This window comes from Trachemys scripta, chromosome 1, assembly GCF_013100865.1.
Source record: "Trachemys scripta elegans isolate TJP31775 chromosome 1, CAS_Tse_1.0, whole genome shotgun sequence".
NCBI classification, from domain to species: Eukaryota; Metazoa; Chordata; order Testudines; family Emydidae; genus Trachemys; species Trachemys scripta.
Window position 1 is genome coordinate 196,378,599 of NC_048298.1, and position 22,826 is coordinate 196,401,424.

General features: G+C 41.8%; 1 protein-coding gene across 11 annotated transcripts in view; it reads left to right on the forward strand.

Moving 5' to 3' along the window:
• CASK (calcium/calmodulin dependent serine protein kinase) overlaps positions 1-22,826 on the forward strand; it is a 398,672-nt gene that overhangs the window by 331,676 nt on the left and 44,170 nt on the right. For all 11 annotated transcript variants that reach the window (XM_034754125.1, XM_034754152.1, XM_034754160.1 and 8 more), the window contains 3 exons: positions 8,893-9,081; positions 10,320-10,398; positions 16,392-16,477. In XM_034754125.1, coding sequence (XP_034610016.1) covers positions 8,893-9,081; positions 10,320-10,398; positions 16,392-16,477 — 354 coding nt within the window. The remainder of the gene's footprint in view (positions 1-8,892; positions 9,082-10,319; positions 10,399-16,391; positions 16,478-22,826) is intronic.

Sequence of the window (22,826 nt, forward strand, 5' to 3'; positions counted from 1 at the left end):
TACTTTGGCTGTCCTTAAAAACATTCCTCATGGAACATCAGCCAAGAATGTACTATCTAAAGCCTATAAGCAACAAAACAAAAGTATAGTTAACTGCACACAAATATATATATTTAATCAGCATTTCTAATGTGCTAAGCTAGCACAGCAGCTGATATTGTTATGGGGCTAATGCATAGTGCTTGCTACACTGAGGGACCATTGTTTGTTTGCTGCTTGTCATGAGGAGAATAGCAGTTTGGAGACGGGGCTATTTTGCAGGTTTGAGCTCACAGAAAAGGGTGTTATTCCTTAAAATGTTTGTTTTTTAAAAGAAAATAATAAGAGAAACTAGAAAAAAAAATCTAAAGAGACTGACAATAAAGGTAACTCAAATCTAACAGACATCAGTAGCATTGAGTGAACACAGTCACAAAGCAATGGAACTGTTCATTACGAAATCTTACAAAAATAGGGTAGAATGGAATCCTTTTTTTAAACAAAATCAGTTCATGTTGTTAGCAGTGACATTCTTTGGCTCAATAGCCTGTTAAAACTATTTCACCCAGCCTAGTAGTTCTGTGGTTTGTCCTTCATACTACCACGTGAGTAATCTAGGTTAGATTCCCAGTTCCGGGGCCTTGTTTTGGGAGCTGAGAGGGATGTAAAATGGAGAAAGGAACCTGTGGCTCCTAGGAAGACATGGTGAGGATCCTCCTTTCTTCCAAACCTGTGTTGGGCAAAAATGTGTTTATTCACTTTTAGAATGTTTCCTATATTTAAATTTAGATTGGGATGAGTCAGACGGGTGGTACAGGTCAATGAATTTGGAATTTTGTACCGAAGATAAACTATCTGGTATATTACACACATTTTTATTTTGGGGGCAGTGATGGCCTTATGTTCAGGGGTCTGAGCACCCAAAACTCTCACTGAAATCACTGTGTGAGTCTCTAACCCAAAGAATGAATGTAAGGCATTACCAAGATTCTGCCCAGCTGAGGGCTGAATTGGCAATTTGCGCGCACACACACACACACACACACACACACACACACACACACACACACACACACACACAAAAACCCACAAAGCCAACCAGAAAACAGCACCAGATTTTCATAAAATAAAGCAAATTGCAACCACCTTAATTTAATAGGCAGATGAAGCCTGCAGAGGCTTCAGGTTCCAGCATGTAGCATTCCAGCTGGATTCTTTGAAGATCAGAGTAGTTCTGTACCTCAGCTGCTTGGTGTGCCATTTGCCTGATGGCCATACCAACTCTGATAATGGTAGCAGAACCAGCTCTGCTTTAGTAGACAGTTGTCTACAATAGAAAAAATGAGACGTTATGACTGCCAAGCTTATTGTGGGAAGGGAATGAAGCGGTAAAAATAAGAAATGGTACTGACTATTGCCCAACTTTTCTATTAAGTGGCTTATCCTGATTCAACTTTTTTTTCCCCCATGTAATACGTATCTCGGATTTATTGCAAAGAAATCAGAAGTAAAAGCAGACAGAAGTCAATAATGTATATGATTAGATGGCAGTTTGGAAGTCTAGCTGATCTGCTTTTATGTGCACACCGTTTTCAAAGTAATCCCCAAATAATAATAATCTATTAAAGATTTTCATATTGAGTCAAATGACAGGCAAAGTGTTATGCATCAGAAAACTACTTTTATATAAAAAATAATTAAGCTAAAGTGCTCATAGACATTTTTTAAGACCAGCTGTCAGAAAACTCTTGCAACAATTCTTTTTTAAATGTTTTTGATGCGGAATAAAAGACTGATTTCCCTTTTAAAGTGTTTAAATTATATTGATGGAGGGTTATTTCTAAGCAAAAAGAAGCTGTAAAAAATCTTCATTGCAAAAATGAAATACTTACTCTTTATTTGTGAAAAATGTGAATCCTTCTTCCGCAGTTTAGGACATCAAGATAGATGAGCTAAACCCCTAGGCACCTCATCTGTGTCCCAGTGGACATAAGTCAGTAGACCTCACAGGGGGACTGAGCAGAAATTATGTTTAAACTAGATGTAATTCATTAATTAGATAGCCAGAATCTGTAATTTTAGTCTCTGCCTTATGCTTTTGTACCTGCCTTTTGGTTTTAATTTATAGATAATTCTCTATACTCTGAGAATTTTAAAGAGTTACTGTAAACAAATATGGTATACTCTCTGACTAATTTCAGAGTAGCAGCTGTGTTAGTCTGTATCCGCAAAAAGAACAGGAGTACTTGTGGCACCTTAGAGACTAACAGAAAGTCTCTAAGGTGCCACAAGTACTCCTGTTCTTTTCTCTGACTAATGATATTAAAACACATTATCAAAGACAAGTTATTAATCCTAAAAAATGCAATCCAGTGAATCATTTTGGGGCTACTGACCTTATAAACGAAATCATTTGACATATAATTGGCACTCTGCCATGCTTCGCTGACGCTTGAAAACCACATTAGGTAGTGGTGGAGTGAGAGAACAAAATATTTGAAAACATATTAATTATTAACACTGTATGTGAGCAATGTAAGTAGAAATAACAGTACAAAGTGTTATACTGTCAGCCTATTTTCAGTATGCCGTTAGAAAGCTTAGTAAAATAAAATATATTCTAGTTGCTATATCATTGCAGTCTAATGCATTGAAAGTCAGGACATATGGTATAGTCAGTAGGATCACATGTCTTAAGCTAGTGTGTATTTAGGATGTAAGGTTTAGGCTTGTAAGCTTCATTATCTGAGGAATGTGATACCAGAATCAATAATTTTTAACAGAGGCCAAAAATTAAGATAGCAAAGGTAGGTCAAAACAGCATAGACGATGTTGAACATGAGTGCCCCTGGTTAAACCAAATATTTTTCTAACTTCTGGCAATCAGTCATTCAGTAAAGTTTTTTAACTTAATGCTCAATAAGGCCCAATCCTGAAAAGACTTATGTTCATGCTTTTACTATTAACACTGAGCATTCTGTGTGGGTCATTCATTTTGAAGAATCTTTTATTTCAACCAAGAGCCACTGCAGCAGAGTAAAAGTCCCAAGGCAGAAGTTGCTGCACTTCAGAACATCGCTTTCTCTTTGTTTTTCTAAGAGAGCACAATCATTTCATGTACCTAATACAGAGGCATCAGCTGTAGATGGCTACTCTATCCAACTTTTGTCAAAAGTTAACAAAAAAAAAAGTCTAAAACTCATCAAAATACATTTCCACATTCATTGCCAAGGGACTCTTGTGGGTCTGCTCAAAAATAATTTCTTTGAAATGACTCTCCAGCAGGACAGACATTTGCTAATCTCTGAAATGGTTCCCAAACTAATCACTTCCTAGAATGCTTACATTTATCTGGTTGTATTTTTTACAGGGCCTATATATGCATTAGTATGTTTTTAAGTACGGTACGTTATTACTTGCGGGAGATTCAGGCTCAAAGTTAGCCTTTCATATTTCTCATTCTGGGAGTTTTTAAAATGTTTGTTTAACCGTTGCCTGCCCAATGATTACAAATGAGAAAATTCAGCTGCTACTGCGTGGTTGGAGCCTGTTTGAATTTTCTTAAAATATGGATATAAATTTTAAAAAATATAACCAGATAAATGTTGGTTTTAAATGTATGCTTTCTAGGAAGTGTTTAGTTTAGGAACCATTTCAGGGATTAGCAAGTGCTTTCTCCTGCTGGAGAGTCATTTCAAAGAGATTATTGTCTTTGTACCGCTATAACAGTAAATGTGAACAGCGGTGATATCTGCAAACTGGACAGTTCTTTTGCATCTATTCATGTGGCAACATTTGAAATGTTTTCCCGCACAGGGGGATTTTGCATTTTATATATTTAGGTATTTATAGTGCATCCATCACTATGTATCTTCCTTCATTGTTCCTTGCAGTGAATGATACAGAAATGTAATGGGAAACAGCATTTATAACTTCTGCCACAATACTTAGAATTCTTTCAGGACCCATATGGTCCACAAAGGGAAAAGAACCAGGAAAACACAACCATGCTGTAACAACAAACCATAACAGAGGAAATTGTGTAGTTTAAAGGGAAACTATGCTTTAGATTAAATATTTCGGTGAAATTCAGTTTAGTGCAATACAGAAATAGGTGTTCTCACAATTGTATTATCTATGTGTGTTTATGGAGGCACAGATGTAAATCATCAAATATAGTAACAAACTTTGCAAATATTTATCATCATTTATTTTGCCTACACACAAGTGTTGTATTAATCCAGTCATTAAAAGCTAATTGTTCAAATCAAATACAATTATGTTATGATGTTTTGGTTTAATGTTGCTTTAGAAAACAGAAATATATCACTTGGAATCTTGTTAAGAAAAGGCATTGTTAGGGGCAGGGCATATAATGGACACAATCGGATGGCTCTACTTGCTGATTTGCCTGAACAAATATTTCACCCTTAGATCAGAGGATAGAAAGCAATCTTTTACTAATTGGGTTCAGGAAACCATAGCAGACTATTCTGTTAAAGATAGGGTTACCATATTTCCACAATCAAAAAAGAGGACACTGGGGGGGGGGAGCCCCACCCTAACCCCGTCCTACCCCCATCCACTCCCTCCCACTTCTCACCCCTGACTGCCCCCCTCAGAACGCCAACTCCCCCCGCTTCTTGTCCCCTGACTGCCCCCTGCTGAGAACCCCCCACCCTAACTGCCCCCCCAGGACCCTACCTGTCCCCTGACTGCCCCGACCCTTATCCACTCGCATGGGTGGCAGGGTTGTAGAAATTTTGGTGGTGCCCAGAACCCACCCCCCTGCACCTGCCCCTAGGGAGGTGGGTTGGGTGGGGGGAGGGGATCTGGGATGCAGGTCCTGGGCTGGGGATTAGGGTGCAGGAGGGGTGCAGGTTCTGGGATAGAGTTTGGGTGCTGGGTGCAGGCTCCAGGCTGGGGCAGGGGGTGGGTATGCAGGAGGGGGTGAGGGGTGCAGGCTCTGGGATGGAGTTTGGGGGTGGGAGGCGGTGCAAAGGGAGGGGGGTGCAGGCTTTGGGAGGGAGTTTGAGAGCAGGAGGGGGGGTGTGGGAAGGGGGGAGGGAGTTTGGGGATAGGAGGGGAGGCAGGGGGAGGTCTGTGGGTCTGAGGATGGGGGTTCATGATGCAGGAGGGGGCTCAGGGATGGAGCAGAGGATTAGGGTGCGGGGGGATGAGGGCTGGGGCTGAGGGACTTGGGGCGTTAGAGAGGCTCAGGGCTGGGGGGGAAGGGCAGTCTGTCTTCCCATTAGTGGATGGGGGACGCTAGGACCGGGGGGCAGCAGACAGCAGTTGCTGCTGGCTCTGGCAGTACAAGCAAGCAAGGGAGAGGCAGGTGGGGGGGGGGCCGGCCCATGGGGGGGGGATGCGCGGAGGGGAGGTGGCAGGTGGAGGCCGGGGACCCATCCAACACTCCCCCACTCCCTGACTCCCCTCCCCTCCCCCCCCCCGGACTCCCCTTACCATTCTGGCTCCACGTGTTTGCAAAACACACTGCCCGGTGGGTCGGTTTGTGTGATTCACAGGGCTGCAGACGGGGGGGGCAGGGGAGGGCTCTGGCTGCTGGAGGCCAATGGGAGCGGGTCAATCAGCCCAGCCGCCCAATCAGCAGCCGCACTCTGCATGGAAGGGAGGGAGGGAGGGAGGCAAGGGAGAAAAAAAACCCGGACATTTTAACCTTGTTACCAATTCCTCCCGGGCAGCTATTTAGAGACGCAAAAGCCGGACATGTCTGGAGAAATACAGACGGATGGTAACCCTAGTTAAAGATCATCTATGCACAAAGTCAAGAACACACCCAAAAGCACACACTCTAGAAAGACAGACAAAACAAATGCCAACTTGCACATAAGATATGTTTTCGTCTTCTACTCAGGGCTGCTTGTGACACACACTCAAATGGATAGTTTTCAGGAATTTGTGGGGATAAAAATGAAAAAGAATCTGGTCTTGTCAGTTACCAAATTAAGCTAAATTGATACGTCACATACAAGGCAGCTTAAGAGTGACTACACCCCTCTTTGCACCAGTTTAACTAAATCAGTTTAAAAACCCATTTTAGTTAAATTGATTCAGCTTCTGTGTGTAGTCAAGCTCTCTCTAAATCTAGATAAAATGAACAGTCACGTAAGATATGGAGCATTGACGAAATATCTGTAAGTATGAGCCCATTGTTGGAGCTTAAAAAGTTAATAACAGAAACAGATGCCATTAAATATTTAATTAAAAATAGTATTTGGACTTGCAGTAGGTTTGAAATGTTACAAAAATCTCAGAATTAGGATCTTCCTGTTTTGAGTATCTTGAGCGATAGGAGCTGTTGTCAGTAGCTACCAGTGTGGTGCTCTGCTCTTGTTCGATGATGATAACAGTTGGCTGCGTGCGTATTCCCTCTGTGTGCTTCCCCAGTTCTTCGCAGATAGCTGACACAGCAGACCCCGAGAGAACCCCCAGTGACCACAGACTCTAGTAAGGTACGAAGGAACCTGAGCCAGGTTTATTGTCAAACGAAGCACAGTAATAGTTTCCTGTAGATTCTACAAGACATACTACGAATTTGTGCCCCCTGGCAATGACCGGCTAAGTCAGTGGCAGGACTTTCCACTGCCCCCTAGGCCAGACAAAGATGCGCACTCCGGGACCTACTTTTATACAGTTACAGGACAGATTACTCGTCCTACTGACGTATTGAGGTACAGCCTCTTGGCTCATTAGGGTGTTGATCATGTTGTTTCAGACAAACAGATCTATCCATCATGCTGTCCTTTTGACCCTGTCTTTAATATACACCTGCCTGTTCCTTGTTATGTCTATGGAGTGTCCTTGTATTGGGCTGTCCAGGTGCTATCTTGGCACAAGTTCCTCTTATTAGCGCTTATGTGTGAATGCACCTGCTTCTAAGAAACCTCTTCTCGCCAACTTCTGTGAACGGGGCCTGCCTCTGGCTCACAGCCCAGCTTTTGCTTAGCAGTGCCTGGAAGTACTTTGGTTCAGGCTTCGGGCCTCAGACTGGGCCTCTGACACAAGAGTTTATATTTCAAGGCCTCATCTTACTACAGAAGCTACATGCCCCTATCTCTTGAGATACTCTAAACAGGACAGCATCAGCTCCATAGAAAGCCAAATTCCCCAAATTAGTTTTAAAATTAAGGAAGATGCCTTAAAAGTTTATCAATCCTCTTTTATAGTATATAGTGCATGTTAAAGGTGGTGTGGCTTTTCAGGAAAAGGGCAGAATTTTGTAGGTAGCCATAAAATCCCATCCATTGTCTTGGAGTCACTCCTGAGAGACACTCCTGAGAGTTTTGTAATCGAAAACTAAACAGCCACAGGGACTCATTCATCTGTCAAAATGAATCAGACATGCTAAACTCAAGCATGGGTCTTTCAACATGCAAGTCATGGGTCTCTACATTTTTAAGTGGTAGCACTACATGCTTAACTACAGAGTAGTGTGGCCAGTCTGATGCAGAGTTCTATAGAGTACCAGACACTGTAAGGAGCAGGCTTGCTGATTTCAGCCCTGTGGGAAAGTAATCCTTCTCTCCAATCTTCTACAGCCTTTGGGATGATATAGGAGCAGCATTGATAGGTTCAGTTGTAAATCCTGTCCAGGCTTTTGACAGAAGGCTGTTTATAATACAGGTACTTTAATGAATGGTAAGGTCAAAAAAGCAAACGTGAAATAGAGGGACTCTTCAAGGCCCTGAGAGATCTCCACGGGGGAGAAGAGGGATGTCATGCAGTGTAAAAACCAGATACTGAATGTTCTTCAAGTACTTGAGAAATTTTTAGATTTTATCTAGCTTATATCTCCTGGTAACATATTACACTTTTCACAGTTAGATATTCTAACTGTCTTTGATGCTGCATCTATAAGTAACTAGAAGGGTAATTGATATGCTTATCAAGTATATTTTGATAGGTTTAATCAACTATATGTGATACTGTACAATACATCAGGAAATGTAGAGAAAAACTGATGAATTAGTATTTGAAGAGCTTATGGTCTCAGGCTGTGATTTTTATCAGATGTCACAAACTAAACAGGATTGTGCTGCACCAGTTCTCTATGGGAGATGAATAAAAAAACATGGTGCTTATTAAAGTAGTTATGTTGGCAATTGAGTAAGGCCATGTGTCCTGCCCTCTGAGTCAATATAGAACTAGTTCCTCACCATAGTGTTAGAGGACACTGTGCCAGATGTTGTCCTCAGAATGTATGTAAAATAGAGATGGAGAAAACTTGTAGTCATCAGGGGGTTTTTTCCTCAAGAGAAAGGGTGCTAAACTCAAGGGTCTTGGCCAAATTCTATCTTGAAGTATTATTCTAAATACCTTGCAGTTTTCTCTTGCAGTTTCAAATGAATATATTGGTCATATTCGCTTTCTATCCTAATGGTCTTGTAGTGTTTGTAGTCAAGGGTTACCTATTTCCATCCCAAAACTCACTTTCATTTCAGTGTTGGAAGAAGTGATACCTGTACATGTGTGTGGCTAAGCTTTTCAGACCTGTGTGCCTAAAGTAAGGTGCCCACACATGGATTTAGAAGCCCAAATAAAAGTAGGCTGATTTCAAAATTTGCTGAACCTGCACTTCCCATCGATTTTGGTGAGACTTTTGGGTGCTGAGGACTTCTGAAAATCTAGTCATTTACCTTTAGGTAGATGAGTGAAGAGCCTAATTTAAGCACCCAAATTTACACACACATACTTTATGTACACATATACTTTCATTTATAAAATGAATATTGTGTTTAGGAATCCTTGGAGGTAAAAGGCCTTATATAAATGTAAGAAAGTAATATGGGCATGCTCTAGCTTCTGGGGGGAAATATTAAATCTTCTGTCAAGAATGAGAAAAGGCACCAGAGATTATGGAAATCTGACTACTTCTGTAACCTCCTGTAGGCCTTACTTCAAACTCATGATGTAGTGGCACATGAAGTTTACAGTGACGAAGCTTTGAGAGTTACGCCTCCTCCCACCTCTCCATACTTAAACGGAGATTCTCCAGAGAGCGCCAACGGTGACATGGATATGGAGAATGTAACACGAGTCCGACTGGTACAGTTCCAGAAGAACACAGATGAACCAATGGTATGTAGGCAACAGTACTGTTCTCTTTTCTCTGTAAAGAGGAAGGAGGTGACAAACTATCTTAGTAGTTTCAAACCACAGCGTTTATACACAAAAGTTGTACTGTTTTAACTGTATGAGTATAGTTGAAGGGTGGTACAACCAACATTATGTGGACACAGTAAAACCAGTTTAAAAGTGCTTATACCAGTATAGCTTATTCCCATATGGAAAGGGAAATAAGCTGTACTGGTATATGTATTCTGATAAAAGCAAATCACACCTCTAACTGAAATAGTTATACCAGCACAAAAACTGTGTAGACCTGGCCTTAAAATGTAAAATAGTACTGGATAGTTTGCAGTTTAATAAATTACTTTATTTTAATAAACTAATGGTTCTTATGGATTGTTTGTACAGCAGCTACAGTCTTGAAGGTTTCAGAGTAGCAGCCGTGTTAGTCTGTCCACGAAAGCTTATGCTCTAATAAATTTGTTAGTCTCTAAGGTGCCACAAGTACTCCTGTTCTTCTTTTTACAGTCTTGAAGAAGTCTAAAAACATGATAAAAAGAAACCATGTTAGTGGAGTTGCACAGTTTGACACGCCCAATTACATAAGTCCAAGAACAGATGCCCTGTTAAGATTTCATAAGGAGGAATGTATTTTGAATACACTTCTCCAAAACGCTGTTATACTGTATACATTTTTTATTGATTAGTATAGATAGACTATAAAATATGTAAAATTATTTTATGCTATAGCCTGCATATTAAATGACTGTCTCTCATCTTATAAAGAATCATTGTCTTTACTGGTAGCTAAAAATGCATCTGTGTTTTAACCAAATTTTATCAGTTTTTTAAAATGGGAAATTAGTTCAAATAGTAAATGGAAAGACCTGTAAAAAGAATATTACATCTCTGAAAAACAAATGATATACCTTGATTTTTGATGGGGTTTGGAAAATAGCAAAAGAGGAAACCATATGTATGTTCAGCATCTGGAGTGTTTCCATAATAAGTTTTATGGTGGTTATTTGATCTCATAAGAGCAACAGTGTATAAATTCATAAACTAAAGGTGAAATTCTAGCCTCTTTGAAGTCAATGGCAAAACTCCCATTAATTTCAATAGGGCCAGGATTTCCCTCTAAAACATAGCTTCATCTCAAGCTTGCAGCAGAAGTGACCATTCTTAGTAGTTGAAGAAGCAGGTTGCTGAATATTTTTTCTTAATGATTTAACAATTTCTTTTACTAGGGAATCACTTTAAAAATGAATGAGCTGAACCATTGCATTGTTGCAAGAATTATGCATGGAGGAATGATTCACAGGCAAGGTAATCTTAGGACGTAAATGATTTTATTCTCAAATTGGATTACTCCCATAATCAAATACATTTTCTGTAACAAGTGAGACCTGATCCTAAAATTTACTGTTCAACACCAATGGATCCCTGTGTCTGCATGGAGTCCCATTAACTTCACAGGGTCACCACTCAGGTGCAAGGGTCTGCTCACCTGGAACAAGTTGCAGGAAGGGGCCCTGAGTGTTTAATTTTTGCTTTAATAGGTAATGATGCAGGTTGTCTCAAATTGTTTCTACGGAATATCAGTTCTAAAGTGTATGTAATTTTGGAAAGTGTATTTATCTAATTCTTTTCTAAAATTCTCAGAGTAAGCACAGTATTTTTTTCTTGATATATCAAAAGTCTCTGTTCAGCAGAAATTCCACATTTCTCCATGTATTGTCACAGAACTTCTGAGACTCGTGGCAGTTTGACTGCTGAGATACCGAAATGTGAATCTGGAACCAAAACTTTTCTCACCCATGCAGCTTGTACCTTTGTGTTTGGCTTTCATTGCTCTGAGTTGTTGCCAGACCTTTAGACCTGTGCCTGTTCCTCGGTTCCACTCCCATCCTGTGTGCCCAGATATATGTCAAAAGTAATTAATGGCTGAGCTGAGAGTTACCTACTCAGTAGTGAAACTAACCCTGGCAGACTGCAGATATGAGTTGTGTCTCTAGGGAAGTTTGCAATTTGAAAACTGTCATTTTGTGACACTGATCAAACTTTTCTTAAAAGTGGCAGATTTGAATTTGTGTGAACTTGTATATTTGCTTAACGGGACACCATCAGCTTGAATCTAGTCAGCTTTTTAAAATGAATAGAAAAGGAACTTTGGCATATAAGAGCCACAGTTGCTTTTTTGTCATTGACTTCCTTTGGGATCACTTAGATGGTAGTCATCCTCCATGTAGTAGATAGTTATTACTTTGTATAATAGCCACAGCTGCTTCCAAAATCAGAGGGATAGATCCTTTTTAACTTGTTATAGAATTTGCCACTATACCCATCAGAGGATGGTGCCTTGCTATTTTTAAATTATTGTACAGCGTCTGGAATTTCTGAAATTTCTCGAAGGTATTTAAGCTTTTCTGTTTGTGCTTTATTTAGCTTTGGAATGCTTCTGAGTATATTCAGAAGTCTTGAAATGTTATTACTCTTTTCTGAGTCTTCTGCAAAATGCAGCAAATGCTTTAGCATTTTCATTACTTGTTCATTTTTCTTAAATGTCTATTGGTGTTTTAATCTGATTACCACTCTAGATGCTTGTTGCTTCCTCGGTTGGTATTCCAGGAGTCTGCTGACTTTTTATTAAGTTATTCAAAATTTATTTGAGTTGTCCAGTTTATCAACTAAAATGTAAGCTGGCAGTAGTTTCAGGTGCTACACTAGCCCCTGAATTCCCTTACCAATTTTTGAGGGTTTACCATCACATTTTCTTATTTTTAAAATTTGTTTCTTTTCTTCTATTCAGGGCCGGCTCCAGGCACCAGCCCACCAAGCTTGTGCTTGGGGCGGCACCTGGAGGGGGGCGGCGCGGTGCTCCGGCTCCGGCTGCCGGGGAGAGCGGAGCCCCGACCGGCACTCCGCCCTCCCCCCGGCGCTCTGGCCGCCACTCCGCCCTCCCCCCGGCGCTCTGGCCANCTCCGCCCTCCCCCCGGCGCTCTGGCCGCCACTCCGCCCTCCCCCCGGCGCTCTGGCCACCGGGGAGAGCGGAGCCGCGGCGGGCTTTCCACCCTCCCTCCGGCACTCTGGCCGCCGGGGAGAGCGGAGCCCCGGCCAGCTCGCTGCCCTCCCCTCAGCGCTCTGGCCACCGGGGAGAGTGGAGCCCCAGCCGGGCTCTCCGCCCTCCTCCTGGGGCTCTGGCTGCCAGCGGAGCCGCGGCAGGCTCGCCGCCCTCCCCCCGGCACTCTGGCCGGTCGGGGAGAGCGGCCTGCGGCCGGGCTCGGTGCCCTCCCCTGCCACGCTGGCGGGGGGGGTGGGGCGCGGCGGAAGGCTTTTTTGCCTGGAGCGGCAAAAAAGCCAGAGCCGGCCCTGCTTCTATTAATGTGAGGAAGAACAGAGGGCTTCCTAACTAAACAGGGAAACTGACAATACACAGAGGACTGTCAAATACTCAAAGTAAACAAACTGGAAAAATAGCGAAGTATAATTACCCCCATTTTAAAGATGGGGAAGCAGAGGTTGGAAACTGAAGTGACTTGCTCAAAATGAGTAAGTGGCAGAGCTGGAGTTAGATCTCAAGACTTCCTGACACTCCGTGTTTCTCAGTGTGGGGCATTTTAATTAATCATAAATTAATCACTGAAATAATTAATGTGTTGGATTCAGATCCCAAAAATTCAAGGGGAATAAAAAGATTAAATAGCGACTTTGTAATGCTGTATGAATTTGTATAGACTTGTGTATTCTCTTAAAGGGACAGCACCAACTGGAAATCTAGTTGGACTTGACATAAAAGATTAAAGGAATACTGTCAGTTTAATAATGGGACTTCTATTTGAACTTTTACTTACCTACTATTGTTACAAGAAACTTTTAAGATTACTAGTCATGAAAGAGATTAGAAACAATGTTGACCCACCTCTAAAGGGATTTGCAATGTCTATAGTGCTTTGAACAAGTGCTTAGTAATGGGTTGTTCTAAAATAAAAGGTGTAGTTTTTTATAGAAACAATTTAATTGCCAAAATGTCTTTGGCCTCTCGGGAACAACTTATATTTAGGTATTTGGTTCTGTAATTCCCATAGAACTGTTTTTAATCAAAAGTAAACGTAATCTCGAAGTGGAGATTTTTCATTTTCAGTTACAGCAATAGTGAATTATTAACCAAATATAACAACAACAAAAATCTAACTTCCTTGTTCTGTTTTATGAGACTACCTAAATATTCATAGTAGTTTTTATTTCTAATAGTCTCCTGCAATCAGTGATCAAATATAATGCATGTGATTGTATCACTTAATGTTCTGTCCCCTATGTGGCTTATTAGCTTATTAGCTTCAACTAGATATCGTTCCATATATTCAATATTCAGCCAAATGCTATAATTTATATATTCAATACACTCTTAATTTTCCTGCTGTAGCTCTCAGTGGTTGCATGCCAGTGTCAGTTTTCTTTTCTTCATCAGTTGGCAATGTGGCAGGTGAGCTAATTTTTGTGCTCTCACCTTTTTCTTTTTTCCATCATAATCAGTGTTTCCCAAGCAGGGTCAACCTGTGCAAAGACTCTTTCGTCCTTGCTCCATGTGAACTGGTAATAACACCCCAGTTTCAATCTTTAAGAATTGTTCACTTTGGGGATAAGTGAACAGATTATATTTTAAATTCTGCCACAGAGGCTTATTTATGTTTGAGCTTTTGCCCTCATATCAGTGCTTTAACACAGAATACTTGTGGGTTTTACTCATCTGGAGAATAAGTTTAGACTCCAAATGGTGTTCCTGCGTTTTTCTTGCATCTGCTGTACTACAGCTAGACTTCCTGGCAGCTTCAAGCATCCAAAACCCAAGTATCTGGGTTTTCTGCTGTTAAAGTTTTTGTTTTGGCACATTTGTGTCAACAGGTGTATTCATTTTAAATAGGCATCAGGCACCTATGCTACTGCTGACCCAGGACACAGACTTCCTGCAGAAGACATGGCACTGCAGGTTGCCTATTCATATCTGTAAGAAAATGACTTAATTTGAGCTCCCACAAATAGTTAAACCATGAATCTGTAAACACCCATGCCCTAGGACAACTAATAGAGCATTTTGGGAGCAAAGATGATGCTGTTATAACAGCATGAATATGATTACATGGTGAAAAGAGACTACTGTGGTGTACATGGACTGCCTCCAACTTTGCCAGCTGCAGAACTCTCCTCCAGCTGCAGAATTTGCTTCCTCAGAGGAAACTGTTCCCTGTTCTGTCCAGCAGGGTGAGGGGTGTCTCAGACTTTTATACATAGCAAGAGCACATACTGGCTGATGATGTGCTAATTTGGGTTAGGTGAAAGCAGAGGAAGAAGATTGCCAACCCATGGGAACCCTGTTCTTTATTATCATCGATTTATTTATATATTGCCATTGATACAGAAAAATACAAAATACAGTTGGTAAAATAGAAAATACAAAATACAGAAAAGCCCCTACCCAAAAGAGCCTACAGTCCAAAGTCTGAATAAATACAATACAGATAATAAATGAGGAGTCAGAACAGGGAGTGCTAATCAGATGTACACCATGGTATGGGAGTCATTAGGCTGCGGAGAAGGCACCACATGGAGATGCCAAGAACATCACCTCCCAACAGAAAAATGGGGAGAGGCTGTCCCAAAACGATTGAAGCCTCAAACCTCCCTCTCTCTCCAGTGACCCATTCTGACCCCTTTCTCCCAGCTATTAGCCAACCCAACTGTCCACCAAGACAAAAGGACAGAAGTCTTTAAATCCCCTCTCAGCTACCCACCTCCTACACACACCAGCTGCTATCGTCCAGTTATGGATTGTCAGTACTAGCTTCCGCCACAGAGTAAAATAAATGGAAAACATTCAAAAGAAGGGATTGTATTTAACTGTATTATCAAAATGACTAACCTTATGAGCATATTCATGATATTTATTTCAATTTTTCATTCAATCATAATTTGTGTTTGGATGTTTCCCAGCAATGTTTTTACACTGTTGCAGAAAGTATAGCATGCCAGGGGATATTGTGCATTATTGTGCCATAACAATGAAGGTGTCTGCATGCAGAGCTTAGTTCCAGCGTGGTACAGAGCTCTAATTATTTTGGAATCAAATATATTTTTGTAGAAGGTGTGAAGTGCTGAGAAAGTTTGCCAATGCTGAACTTGTATAACTTTTTGTTAGAGGGTTAGGTCATCAATACGCCAGCTGTGAGCTGTTTTCATTTGAAATTCAAATACAGAGCTGCTGCATTCACATACAGTAAACCACTAACTGTGATGAATCCTGATTAATGTTCCACAAGGCAGGACAGAGGAATTGCACTGGAGTCCCTACCCCTTTTTGCTGTCAATAGGAAGCTCCTGTGGAATTGATTAAAACATTTTCTGTGGGATGGAGGACTTTCTCCTGAACAGATTAAAAGTTTGAGTAATCCTGTTCTGTAGCCTTCTGGAAGCTTTAGTGGTCCACAGGGCTTTGTAGCAGTGTTACAGACTAGAGTCCAAAGGATAATCAGGCATTGTAGTTCATGATAGTGCCTGTTAGGACAGCTCTAGTTAAGTCAGGCTCTCTTTCTGTTATAAAGCACATGGTTTTGGAATTCAATATTTCTGCCATTTCAATTCTGCCATTAGCATGAATGTATTTTTTTTCTTCAATCAATATGGTCATTTTAGATTTAGCAATCCTCAAAAACACCATTCATAGCTTAGGTGATTTATTGCCAACATCCGTTTCCACAATGGCTTCATTTTGAAAAATAGATTGCCAGCTGTTGTTTTCTTCAAGTAAAACTAATTGTGTTTGGTAAAGTATTTTGAAAAGAATACTTGGCAAATGAATTTAGTTAATTCACAAAACAAAAAGTAATATAGTAAATGTATAGTGAATGGACTACCCATGTAGAATGATGGCCTTGCTACATAACAACCACTAGCAACCACATTATTTTACTGTATAATCTATCACAATATGCGCATTTTTCTTAGCATCCAAAGCTGCATTGGAATGGACAGCACATTCGCACCATTGATTTCAATGAGACTTTGTATGGTAAAAAACATGTACAGTTATGCTCTGTAAGGACAGGAAAAAATATATTTAATAACAATTAAAAAATCACGGTTTCTAGAGTGGAATTGTTCACTCTGAGTTCCACTGCTTTGTGGGTTTCAGCTAGACACTAAACTCTTATTTTAGCATTTTATTTTAATGTCTTTGTACTGCCAATCTCTGTTTGAGTTTTGGTATTATTTCACAGTTATATTATAAATGTACACATTAACTATTTGTTTTGTTAATTCTGCAGGTACACTCCATGTAGGGGATGAAATCCGAGAAATAAATGGAATCAGTGTAGCAAACCAAACAGTGGAACAACTACAAAAAATGCTTGTAAGTCCCTAAAAGTTTGTTGACATTGGTTGTTTAATATTTTTTAAATAAACAACAAAATTAATCCTTTTTTCTTTTAACAAAGCCTCTCTAAATCACAGTGTTCTTCTTTGTCCTTCCTTTCTTGGTAGCTTACCTGATCCCCCAACACAATCCCTTTCCCCATCCTAACTTCCCCCCAAAAAAAATATTTAATCAATTAAGCAGTGCCCTAGCAAACCACAGACTTCTCCAGGGTTTCTTCTACCGTGTTCTTTGTGCATGGAACCCCCTCCCTGAACTAATCCATCAGACGACTATCCTCTCCTCCTTCAAATCCTCTTTTGTGATGCCTCCAAGTGTTTGAATAAATAGGCCATGGTGCAAGTGGCTGAAAGGCACTTGGCATAGATCCATACATACTTACTGGAGACAATCCAGTATAACACAAAGAAAAGGGCATATTTTAAAATTGTGTCTATTAGACTGTCTCCATCTCTTTCAGTACCTACCATATATATGTTACCTGTCAGCTAAGATTATAAATTCTTCAGGAGCAGGAATCATGGCTACCTCTGTACAGTGCCAAACACAATGACAATCTTCCTTTTTGTGACTTTATTATTTATATTATGATCATTTCAAAACCCTGTTGTAAGCAGCATACAGTAAAGCATAAGATTTCGTTATCTTTATTATCTTTGTCTTCATAGCTACAGATGTAATTAATTACCCAAACTTTTTAAAATCCCACCACAGTATTTGACTCCCAACACCTTTTCCAATAGTGAACTTCACAAGTTTGACACTAATTAGTATAAATAATATTTTAATCTGTCCTTCCCATTGATTTAATCAAGTGACCCTTTGGTCTCATTACTGGGCAAGGTAAAGAAAAGGGATTGACAGATTTTCACTATGCTTTTCATAGTTTTCAGTATGTCATTTATCTTGTTCCTGTTGAAGATGTATTTCTTATTATTTCTACCTTTAACAGAGTGAAAGGCATCTGTTATAATAATTGGAAATATTCCTTCTTTTGCAAGCATATGTTCATATGGGTACTTCACCATAGGCTGCACGCACCCATGTGCCCTTTTGACAGAAGATTTGAATTAGAAGTGTCCATGAGTCCATGCCTGCACATTACAGAGGCTTGTGCTTTAGAGCAAAGGCATATAGAAAGGAGTGGACCTGCTGCTACTACAGTTCCTTCTCAACTGGCTGCGACTTGAAATGGAGCAACTGCATGACAGCTGCTTCCTAGCAGATGTTACCAGTTCTTGAACTTGTTTGCTTTATTCTTTTCTTCTTTATTTTCTCTAATATTTAGTTTACATTTTGTTTATCTTTTCCCCTTCTTTCCACAAATTTATTACATTTTAGAAGAGTTCAAGACACCACCCCCTTCCCAGTTCAGAACCGGTTCCTTGGCTTTTCCACCAGCTTTACTCTGGAAGTATGACAAAAGCCCCAGAATTCATAGCCTTCCAGACCTGCAGTAGATATTTCCCTCAGAGCACCGGGCTTTCTAGCTGTCTTCAGAGTCTCAGACTTTCATATCCCATTGAAGTGCAAAGTTTGCACAGGATTTAAAAGGAAGATGAGATTGAAGTTTCTCCTTATGGAACACTCTTGAAGACCTGCAGGGTCTGAGTCGTGTTCCCCTCCCCATTACTTCAGTGGCGACCGAGATTTCTTCAGAGACAAAGGATTCGAAGAGAAGAAAGCTTCCTTCTCCTAACAGAGCCTCCAGGAAAAGAGGTAGATTACCTCTTGGAACTGAACCTAAGGAGACACCGTGTTCCGGGATGAGTACCTTCAAGGATCCTACAGGCACCAGCACCAGGGCTTTGGCACCATCAAAACCAGATAGCTAAGAAAGATAAGCCTCCTAGCAAGCACCATAGAGAGCCAATTATTCCAGCACCATCTAGGCATCAAGACTGCTAGAAGCCTAAAGACTTGAGGAAATCCAAGGCACCAGCACCATCTTCTCCAGTACCGTCTTCAGATAGTGTGCACCCAGAGCATAGAGACGTCACCTCAACAACCACTTCAGCACCATCCTCAGAGGTGTCTCATTTTGCATCTCCGACGAGGGCCCCAGTATCACCCCTGGTCCATCTACACATTTCTACAGCCCTTTGGCACCTTCAGGATTCTTGTCACAAAAGGGCTTATCTGCATCAGAGGAACTGGAGTCCCCCCTCTTGCAGGTACCAAAAGAAGTTCCCCACTAATACCAGTACTACCATGCCAGCCAGGCTCCTCTCCTCCCCTCTCAGCAGGTCACCCGATACCTGTCCACCAGCATCTGTGGGGTAATGCCTCACCCTCTGGTGTCTCCAGCACCAGTGCCCAGAGCCCCTCCTTTGCATTCTGAGATAACACCTCCAACTCTGAAATCTCAGTACAGGGCTACTCAGCTTACTATTTGACACCTCAGGCGGTGCACCTGGACAAGGACACACCAGAGTCTAGAAGGTACCCCAGACCCTCCAAACATGTATGATCCTTCCATATCCACAACCCTAGTGTGGCTACTGGAATCCCTGGACTGCCTATGTGGACCAATTCTATAGGGTTCCTGCCCACAAGAGAATGACTGGAAGTTCCACAGGCCTCAACAACCACCAACACCATAGCTGCAGTCACCAATACTGCGTGCTTCTCTGGTGCGGAAGGAAGATCAGGAGGAGGATCTACAGAGGAGGAGATACCGTCTTCTCATAAATCCTCCTCTGCCCCGGACAAGGCAGTGGTGCCAACACCTCACTTGTATGTGGATAATATTAGGTCATTTCAGGACATAATGAAGAGATGTACAGGGTCTCTTCAGATCTCGACAGAGGAGGTACAAGAGTCCCAGCACTCTGGTGGTTATTCTTCAAACCACCCCACACAACACAATAGCACTGCCCGTTAATGAGGTGCTCTTATCTCCAGCCCATAATTTGTGGCATATACCTGCCACTTTCCCACCTACGTGTAAGTGGATGTTCCAAAAAAATTGTATACCAGCCAAGAGGCTGGAATATTTCTTCTCCCACCCCAACTCTCTCGTGGTGGATGCAGTTAATGAGAGAAAATGCCAGAGTAGATCAAGATCCCCATCTTCTGACAGAGGCCTCTTTGGTAGGAAGTGTTATTCTTCTGCTGCTCTTCAGTTCCAAGAAGCAAATTATCAAGCCATGATGGCAAATATGACTTTACTATCCTATGCCAAATTCACTAATTTTATTAACAATTTGCCACAGGACAAGAGGGAGCAATTCTAGGCCCTCACTTCTGAAGGACAACTGATAGCCAAGACCTCTTTACAAGCTGCCTTTGCTGCTGCTGTTACAGTTTCACCATCTTTAGCTGTTATGTGATGAGGATCCTGGCTCCAATCATCTGGCCTGTCCAGAATACGGTGGAAGACCTCCCTTTCAAAGGGCTGAAGCTGTTCAACAACAATACTAGCACCTCATTGCGTTCCCCCAAGGATGCGAGAGCAACCCTGAGGTGTCTCGGGATCTATGTACCTGGAACAAAGAGACATTTCAGCAAATCAGACTGCACAACAATCCCAGCTATTCCAACATCAACAGTACTGGGCCTGTTCCAGACCTACTGAATCTCCTAGAAGGAGGCCTGGGCCTCACAAGAAAGGGCGACGATCTCCCTACCTGCACCACCCTCCAAATGACCATTATGGCAACCTCGTCATGGGATACGAACAATGCCCTTCTCTGAAGCCACTGTGCAAGCCTATCCTCCACTCCATCCCCCCTTTGGGGACCACCCATCACAGTTTCTACCTAATTGGGAACTTATCATCACAGACAAATTGATTTTAGAGGTAATGGTTATGGGATACTCTACCCCTTCCTCCTCTCTCTTCAGGGACCCCTCTCATAAGGATCTCTTAAAACATGAGGCCCAGTCCCTCCTCAGTATGAGAACGATAGAGCCACTCCCCCCAGAATTTGTGGAAAGAGGATCCTAGTCCAAATATTTTCTGGTTCCCAAAAGAAATGGCATTGGAGGCCAATTCTTGACCTCAGGAGCCTGAACACCCATATTCTCTCACAACACTTCGGATGGTGACTATGGTTATCATAATCCTTCTTTGAGTCAGCGGGTTTAGTTTACTGTCCTCAACCTTCAAGACACACATTTTTCACATTGTAATGCACCCTTTCTACAGACGTTTTCTGCACTTCATCATTGGCTCAGAATATTGTCGATATCATGTCTTTCCCTTTCGACTTTCCACAGCCCCCACAGATTTTTACAAAGGTCCTCTCAGTAGGTGCAGCTCACCTACATCAAGACAGTATTTCAGCCTTTCCCTATTTAGATGATTGGCTTCTCTAGGGGTGCTCCACTCTGGATGTCCAGTTGGCAACCAACAAGGCTCTAACCTTGCTTTAGGCCCTGGGTCTTTGTATCAACCTAGAAAAATCCACACTGTCTCCCGTCCAGAGGATAGAGTTAATTGGAGCTTCCCTGGACTCTCAAATTGCTAGGGTGTACCTACCTATCTCCATTATATCCCATCTGGTCACTACCCTACAGCTAAATCCCCGGCCGACTTCAGCTCCTAGATCATATGTTGGCCCTGTCATTCGCTACACCACACGCAGGACTACATCTTCAATGCCTTTGGGCCTGGCTCAAAATCTCATATACTCCCGATGAAGGTCTGTATGGGAACCCCATTCTCATTCGTGCTGCCAACATGAATCATCACAATGGATATCTCCCTTCTAGGCTGGGGAGCTACTTACAAGGTTCCACAAACAAGGCAAATGGTGTCCACAAGCAATGTTGCTTTAGAGCTAAGGGCAGTTTGTTATGCCTGCAACGTCTTTCTCCACCCATTTAGGGTCATCATATCAGAGTAATGGTAGATAACAGAGCTGCAGTGTCCTATATAAATTGATAAGATCCCAGTCTTTATGCACAAAATTCCTAAAATTGTGGAACTGGTGCATTGCCTGTCACATAGAGATCTCTGATTTTCCTACCAGGCCTCCACAACATGGTACCAAAGGCTCTAAGTAGAAATTTCCATTAGAACCACAAGTGGGAGCTCAACAGTGTGATCTTTCAGAACATCTGGAAAGTATGGGGCCTTCCCTTAGTGGATCTCTTTGCAACCCTGACCAATACAAAATGTCAATTCTTCTTCTCCAAGGGGAGACTCAACTGCGACACTTTGGTAGATGCGGTAAGGACCAGGACAGGAGTGGTCAAGCCTAATGGTCAGAGCTGGGGACAGAAGCCAGCAACCAAAGCCAGAGTCAGAATCAAAATCATACCAAGGTCAGGGCTTAAGTCAGGGTCAGGAGTCACGCCAAAGATTGAGCCAGAATCAGGGTCAGGAGTCATCCTAAGGGTCAGGACTGGAATCAGAATCAGACAGCCATGCCAAGGGTCAAGCCAGAGTCAGAGTTCAGAACAACAGCCGGTCAGGAGTTCACTCAATTGCTCAGACAACTTCCTTTAAATTATTCTGGCTTAAATAATGCATCTGGGCTGGATATCTCCTCCAATGAGTAGCTTCCTAGGCAGAGCCTATGGTGGGCCAGAGTTCCACTAAACCCCTCCCATGCTGGTTCTGCAGAGCTGTTGGGTGACTGTCATGGTCTATGAATTGTTTGGGGACCCGTGGGCCCACATTCGAGACCCACAATCCTTCACAGGTGTCCTATTAGTTCCAGGGCCTCACTCTCTCCTCTGTTTTTACCTCCAATGCTGTTAATTCTCAAGACATTGATCAAACTACAACAGCAGCAGGTGAGAATCATCTTGATAGCGCCTTCTTGGTCCAGACAAGTGAGGTATTCAGATCTACATCACCTTTCTATAGAGAGACCCTGATGCCTCCCTTTCAGATCAGACCACCTGATGCAGAACTCTGGCACCATGAGACACCACCAGCCTTCTGTCCCTGAAACTTATGGCCTGGCTTCTCTGTGTTTCTTGGCTTTAGAGTCAGAGTTCAGCAGAGATACAATCTGTACTCCTCAAAAAGAACAGGAGTACTTGTGGCACCTTAGAGACTAACAAATTTATTAGAATTTGTTAGTCTCTAAGGTGCCACAAGTACTCCTGTTCTTTTTGCGGATACAGACTAACATGGCTGCTACTCTGAAATCTGTACTCCTGAATAGTAGGAAGTCCTCCACTCATAAAACTTACTTGCAGAAGTGGAAACATTTCCTTTTCTGGTGTTTTTGTCACTCTATATCTGTTTCTGAAGCTCTTCCTGCAAGGATCCTTGATTATTTGTTTGAATTAAAAAAACAAGAACTATCTATGAGATTTGTCAAGGTGACACCTAGCAGCTATAATAACTTTTAATTCACCTATCCAG